Source organism: Colletotrichum orchidophilum, assembly GCF_001831195.1.
Source record: "Colletotrichum orchidophilum strain IMI 309357 chromosome Unknown Scaffold_143.1, whole genome shotgun sequence".
In the NCBI taxonomy this organism is placed as follows: Eukaryota; Fungi; Ascomycota; class Sordariomycetes; order Glomerellales; family Glomerellaceae; genus Colletotrichum; species Colletotrichum orchidophilum.
This window is the reverse complement of record NW_019173099.1, coordinates 104,384-111,486: the sequence shown is the minus strand read 5'-3', so window position 1 is coordinate 111,486 and position 7,103 is coordinate 104,384. Positions and strand designations below refer to the sequence as shown.

The following is a 7,103-nucleotide window of genomic DNA, read 5'->3' as shown; positions in this document are numbered from 1 at the left end:
CCCCCTCTTTCTTATATGGAAATTAGAAGTCCCGCCTTGGCTGCAGAAGCTGAAAAGCAAGGGGCAAGAATGTACAATGCAGATGATGTACATGGGACTATTGACGCAAGGCTCGGATAACCTGGCCACGACAGTCTTGGCTGGTTTTCGCATCATTTGGACATCTACCTGATCAGTACTAAAAGAAGATGGTCATGTCTTCCATTACCAATTCACACCCAGATCGGCTATTCATAGCCCCCTTTGTATGATTGAATGTTAATGAACCCAGAATACAAAAAAAAAAAAAAAAAAACTATTCTCTATCGTCATTACCCCTCAGTAATATGACACATGGGTCGCACGGGATGGAATAGAGTGAGCAAGTTTTCAAATGCCAACAACGCCATTCTTCAAATAAGCCCATCAACCCGCCCTCTCAGACACAATTCCTTCCAGATAACCAGAAGGTTTCATTCAACAACGCTAGTAGAGAACTGGATTGTGACGGCGGCAGGATGTCAAGCAGACTTGAGTGTACTGTGCCCGCCGTTTAAAAAGGACTTTCGGGATGACTTGATGCTACGCTAGTATCAATGTGTTTGCTTCTCCCAAGCCACAAGTGTCCGTTTCAAACTAACCTGCAGTTCTCTCATGGACAGGACTGTATAGCACTTTCTTAGATTACAACTCGAGATGGATTGGGCTGATTCAACATCGCTCTTCAGCGTCGGGCGCATCATGCTCTTTTCCCTATTGGAGTCGCGGGAAGACGCTGGCATTGTGCAACTATCTGCAAGCTGCCGCGTAATCGAGGAGTAAGGTCGACTGGTTCTGATCCATCATACAAGAAAATACCAACAAGTCGCGTAGAATTAAGTATTTGACGCATGCTGCTGGGAATGGCCTGGTTCACTGGCAAACATCCTGGGAAGTTAAAGCGAGATTGGAAGAATTATGAGCTGACAAATGATCATTATTCGCACTGACAGTCGTTTCTACTACATGCTGTAAACTTTAATGAAATCAAAATGAGCAGGTTTGGCCATATACCAAAAATTATTTCTGGGAATCTAAAGAGTAAATCTTGAACAGCGCTTCATTCGAAGCAACCAACTCATTTTTCGGCGCTCACTTGGCAAGGTGACTAAAGATGTTCCTAAACCTAATTGATTAATTGAGGCTTTTTATGAAATTAGTTAATCAATTCCTTTAACCTATCTCTAATCGCTGAGATAAAGCGATTCGCATCTTACGTGAACCACCCTTTACTTTGGCAGAAGGGGAAGAAAAGCGGTGAATTAAAAGGGGAAAATAGATGTTATTTAACTAGGGAATACCCAACACATCTCCACCTCAACACTATGGATTGTAGGGATGTATAGGGGGTAGTCAGCATCTATAGCTTGAGAGATTATAGATAATCCGGCTAAATCAACCACCCAATTTAAGGCCAATTTTTAGTTGGTGGATTGTCGATATTTTATAAGTTGACTGATTTGGTTGGTTGTTGGGGTTGCTTTGAGCGAAGCGCTGATCTAGAATGAAGGCCATATAATAAGGCAAATGTCCAGAAACGCCCCAACCAAACAGCAATACTTTGGGCCCAGCGAAGGTCTACAGGACTCCTATATTCTTGCTTGCTTCAGACCCAAAGCTGAAGTCTTCGACCAGATAGTCTTCAAACCTCTCGGCTTCGGCGTCGACGGCGTCCAGGTTCCGACCCAGCCAAGTGTAGTCCCAAAATGTGACGAGTGCCCAAAACTTGATGATGGAGTGAAAGTAAGCGAAGAGGATCTGACAAATTACCAAGGGAAGATCCGAGGGGTGGCGGAGGATGTGCGGCCATAGCTTGATCGTCTTGGACCACAGGATCCAAAGCGCAAGCAGGCCCATTTCTCTCGAGAAGAATCCCGGAGTGAACCATGAAAGATAGAAAGAAACCAAAAGAGCTGCGTCCCAGAGGAGAGCAAAATTGAAGAGGGCGGCTCCGTAGACTGCAAAGTAGGTAAAGGGCATCCGCCACTTATACACGTCGCTTACCCGCCTCAACATGCACGGGTTGCTCCGGAACGTCGTCCTCGCCCAGCGGACCAGCTGTCCCCAGAACTTCTCCACGCTCTCGTCGCCCAGCGACGTCTCCACCGTGCAGTCGTCCGTATGCTGGAACTTGATGTCCCAGCCTTCTCGGTACGCCTCGCGCGTGATAAAATTGTCGTCGTCGGGGCCCAGACCCCGATTACCGCCAAACATGCCGAAAAAGAAGTGCTCGTTGCAGAACCTTTCCATGAACCCTTTAGACTGGAGGAGCGTGGATCGGTACGCGGCGGTGCGACCGGAGACGACAAAGACGCCGCCATCGATGGCGTTGGAGGCGCGCAGTTCCCAGTTATGGCGGAGCAGGTAGAAGCAGCCGATCAGGTTCACGATGGAAGGTATGGACCATTCACCGGGCGTCGTCCGACGGACACGCTTGTAGGTTGCCACCACGCCCGTTCTGACATCCTCAAAGGGGGCTAGGATCGAGGGTATGAAGTTGGTGCTGGGCCAGAAGACATGGTCGTCTGCGATGATGGTGAACCTGGTCTCGACGTGGGGCACGGCGTGGGCGACTTGACGACGCTTCGAGGGATGGAGGATGGCGCTCACGCCGATTTTTGTGGAGGTGTATTTTTTGCGGTATACTTGGGCAAGCTCTTCGCAGCGACCGCGCATCTTGGCGCCCACGGTCACGATGAGGATTGCGGCAGGCCGGTTTTCGAGCACGGAGAGGATGCACTCGTCGAACTTTGGGTTATCCGGATCGATGGTGGGGAGGACCACGGTGACGTCTTGACTAGTCCAACTTGCATTCTTTAGCACAGGGGCTGGTTTATATTGCCAGCTTCCCCAGATGTTGCAGAATAGGCGGGCGTAACGAAGGAAGAAGGCGAATATGAAAATGGTGGCCCAGTCCTGTGGGGTGTTGTTGTAGAATGGCTTGGTTGGCTTGTGTTGAATATCTGCAAGCTTCTCCCACAAAAATACGAAGAATACCGGGAGAATGGGGAGGAGTCGTTTCGGGCTGTTCCAAAAGAAAATAACCGGTACACTGAGAAGTGAAGCGAGGTGAAATCTGGTAGTGCTAGGTGCTTGACGGGTAGGACTGGTCGACGTCAATGGGACAGGACCGGAGACGCTTCTTGCAGGGTGACCAGAAATAATGGAATCATCTCTGTCAGAAAACTTGACAGGCAAACGTGAACGGACTGAATCAGCCGAGGACACCATTTTGCTTAGAGTTCGAAGCAAGCTTGTATGCGACTGGTGTTGGGTAGGTGTAATAAAGGTGCTGAAGGCTATGTTGAGAACTCACAAATTTGTACGTCTTGATTCAATGATTTTAGCTTACTTATATGGGATTGGAAGTATGAAGTAGAGAATTTAAACAAGACAATTGTATTCCTAGACTTTCGAAATAGTCATTTTCAACTGCAGCATCGTGTCTTTCTTAGCGATAACATGCTCTCTATTCTCCATGAGAGGCACGCTCGGACAAAGATGACGTTCATTTAATAGGATGCAAACTGGCCTAGCTTTGTTGTATTTCCAGAAAGTCGGTTGCTCAGAAAGAACAGGCATCGTACGCAACGACTTTTTTCCCTTTATGTAAGGCTCTGATTTGAGAATGAGCTCGTGCTGTCTTGAAAAGCAAGGGCTCTTGTTCAGATGCGGACTTGAGGGCTTGTAAATGTCGGCCGCAGTTGCCGTTATTCTGTTCAATTTGCGTAAGTGCCGATCAATGACCATCCTGTCAGCATGTACGCAGCGGGAGGCTGAATGGGTTTGAGGCGGTGAATCAAATTTAAATGTCTGTTTGCCATAGACAAACTCAACATTCAAAGAAGCGGCATGCTCCACATCACCCTCAAACTGGCCCCGGTATCTGATATAGGAGTGTAATAGGTTGCTATTCAATATGAAGTTAAAAGCTTTTGTGGTCCGGGAGCACAGAATCATCCTTTCTCCTCTTAGCGCATCATGGGCCGAGCATCTTCGACCATCTCGCTAGAGCCAAAATACTTTTCCAACTCGTTCTCAAGCTCTCTACCTTCAACGTGACGCATCTCTCTGGCCCGTTTGACGGGGTTCACCTTGTCGGCATGAGCACTAGCAAAGATTACATCAAGCTCCTCCAGGCTTCTTCCTTTGGGTTCTGGGAAGAAGAGGTACACGCAGGGGATAATGGCCGCGTTGAAGACGGCGAACATCACGTATGTCTGGTACCCCAAGTTGGCAAACGCGGGGGGCGTGATCATTACAATCAGAAAATTGGACAGCCAGTTGGAGCAGGTGGATAGGGCGTTGGCCTGGGTGCGGATACGGAGGTTCGTGATCTCGGCGGGGTAGAGCCAAGTCATTCCGAGCCAGCCTGGTTTTTGATAGTGTTAAGGCAAACGGAATTCAGGGTTCGAAGGGACTTGAAGCTTACCGATGGCGAAGAAGGAATTGAATACAAAGAGAAAGACCGTGGCGGTCACTCCGTAGCGAGTTTCGAGATTGGGGGCTCCATTGTCAGCAACAGTGCCCGTAGACACAGTTCCGGCCAGGATCGCCATTGAGGCCATCATGCCAAACGCACCAAAGAGCATGAGCTTGCGTCGACCAGTTCGCTCAATCAATGGGAGAGCAACGAGTGAAGCCAGGAAGTACTCTGTCCCGTTGAGAGCGGCGAGGAGTCGAGATAGTTCGGGACCGAAGCCGAGGGAATTCTCAAATAGGAATCCAGCGTAGTAAGTAATCAGATTGATTCCTATGATAACATGTTAGTCGAATTGCGCAGAGAAAGAGGGAGAAATACACTCACCACAGATCTGCTGGAAGAACTGTGCAGCGATGCCGAGCGAAGTTCGTCTCAAGTTTTGCGACGGCCCATTGGTGAGGAGCTCTTTATACTTGAATCTTCCGCCTTGGCTTTGGACTTCGAGAGCTTCCTGGATGGCTTTGACTTCGAGGTTGACTTCCTCGTCATCAATGGGCTTGCCGAGAAGGCGAGATGTAACTTCCCGGGCTTCATCCATGCGACCCTTCATGGCTAGCCAACGAGGCGAGTCAGGGAGGTAGAGGAGGCCGATCATGACGATGATGGTGAAGAATGACTGGAATGCTACCGGGAATCGCCAGCGAATGGTGCCTTCGAGGAAGTAAAACCCGTAATCCTGTTGCTACATTAGTCCCTGAACTTGAGGTCCGGGGTTAAAAAGTGCCATGGAACCTACCACCCAGTAAGCAATCATGATGCCACCAGAGATGAGAGCACCAGAAAGAGTGATGAGAAATCCGCGCTGATGGGGTCGGGCACATTCCGATTGCCATGTAGGGATAGCTACGCTTTGATTAGATCTTCACTTTGCGATCAACAAAGCCGCGACTGATCTTACTCGACGTGACCATTCCATTTCCAATACCGCCGATGATTCGGCCGCCCGAGAACAGGCCGTATTCGTGAGCGCCGGCCTGCAGGATCGTCCCGAAAATCATTATGGCGCTGCCCCAGAACGTGGACGACTTGCGCCCCCAGGTCTCGCCGTAGAAGAGAATCAAGAAAGCTCCCAGAAAACAACCAATCTGATAGACAGCAACAGCCGCGGCTTGTGTGTTTGGATCGCCAGTGCACTGGGTGTAGTCTCGTTGAGTGTTTTCGGGATAATCGAGCCAGCAGAGAGGGTTTGACTGGTCCAGCGGCGTCATCAGGGTGATGCTCCTCTGGAAGTCATCGAGAGTAAGAAGCGAACTAAGAACACCCCTAATAGGAAGGTTAGATCTGGGTTTCTCTCGGGGATTGGAGAGGGAGATTCCTACTGGTCATATCCAAACATCAGGAAGCCACAGGACGCAATGAATCCGATACTCCAGTTGAGCAGCTTGCCCTCGAGACGCTTCCCGTGGAAGCCCCATTCTGGTAGATCGCCCATCTTGGCAAAGAAGCCCAAAAAACCTGTCGGGGACTTTGGTTTCTCGTCAACGGCACGGCTGCTGTCGACCGACGACGGCGTTCGGCTGCCGCTGTCGCTCGGCTGTTTGCGCTTCTCCTGCTTTTCGACCATGGTGGGCTCGACAGCCGTGCTGTGTTCGGCCATGTTGATGCAGATAAAGATTTGAGAAACTACAAGAAAGTAGTGGATGATCACCCGAGGTTTGGAAGGTCTTGGAGGAAACGTGGCTGCAGGTGCGTGCGGCTTTGTACTCGCTCACTTCTCATTCCCAGCTAAATGTGCTAACCAACATCGTGGGCCTCACATGAGACACTAATCAGTGCAAGATGACTTGGCTGAGGTCATATTGGGAGGCTGACAGACGAACGGGAGAGGTCGAGATGGAGACTCTGCAGCTTGGAAGGGCCAGCGCTACCCACATTTTTCTCCGGATGGATTTTCTTGGGTGTTGGTGGTCAAGCGATTCTGGCCGAGTTCTCCAGCCAACCGAAGGAGAAGGCCCGACTCCCATGTCACTGAAGTTTTTGACGGGCCAAATAGTTTCACGCAATCGCAATTTCTGATGTCTTCATTCATTTATCGAACAAACGGTTGCAGAAAGAAGAGAAACTTGACTTCGTAAGAGTTGCTCTTCAACCAATCTAAGCCCAAACAATCCTCAGAAACCCCGCACGAACAATCACCTGAACAGCAGAAAAGTGGCCTTCAAGTTACCAATCAATAGCCAGGTGTACATGCGGCAGTGCGCTGCGAGAACCATCGCCGAGCCCGACGAGCAAACAACTTGCCGGCATCCTCCCGCACGGGATACCAAACGAAGTAAGCCGAGGCTGGGCGATCCAAGACTTTTTTTGTTCGTCTCTTTCACCCAAATAAACATGCGGTAAGCTGAAAAGTTTGTGGGAAGATTGAGACCCTTTTTTTTTTTTTTTCTCTTGGTGTTGTCTTGGTTGTCGCTTCGTGTTTCTCGGCGAGCAAGGATTTGCTTGCGGAGATGACGTTGGCCAAGTTTTAAGCTTAAATCTCTAGTTGGCTGTTGTCGGGCTGTTTGATACCCACGGAGTTCTTGGATACCTCCACTTCCATGTCAGCATATGCGGAACCTCTTTCTTGGCCAGTCTTGAGCCAAAATGGTTTGGGCGGCTTTGT

General features: G+C 49.6%; 2 protein-coding genes across 2 annotated transcripts; both read right to left on the bottom strand.

Annotated features, from left to right (window-relative positions):
• Positions 1–1,596: 1,596 nt before the first annotated feature.
• CORC01_12120 (glycosyltransferase family 2) lies at positions 1,597–3,249 on the bottom strand (the record flags this gene model as incomplete). Its single annotated transcript, XM_022623741.1, has 1 exon — positions 1,597–3,249. The coding sequence occupies one exon, from the start codon at positions 3,247–3,249 to the stop codon at positions 1,597–1,599; it is 1,653 nt and encodes a 550-aa protein (XP_022469778.1).
• Positions 3,250–3,989: 740 nt separating this feature from the next.
• CORC01_12119 (uncharacterized protein) lies at positions 3,990–6,098 on the bottom strand (the record flags this gene model as incomplete). Its single annotated transcript, XM_022623740.1, has 6 exons — positions 3,990–4,390; positions 4,451–4,771; positions 4,826–5,177; positions 5,238–5,344; positions 5,400–5,764; positions 5,821–6,098. 6 exons carry the CDS (start codon positions 6,096–6,098, stop codon positions 3,990–3,992), a joined length of 1,824 nt encoding a protein of 607 aa, XP_022469777.1.
• Between the last annotated feature and the right edge of the window lie 1,005 nt (positions 6,099–7,103).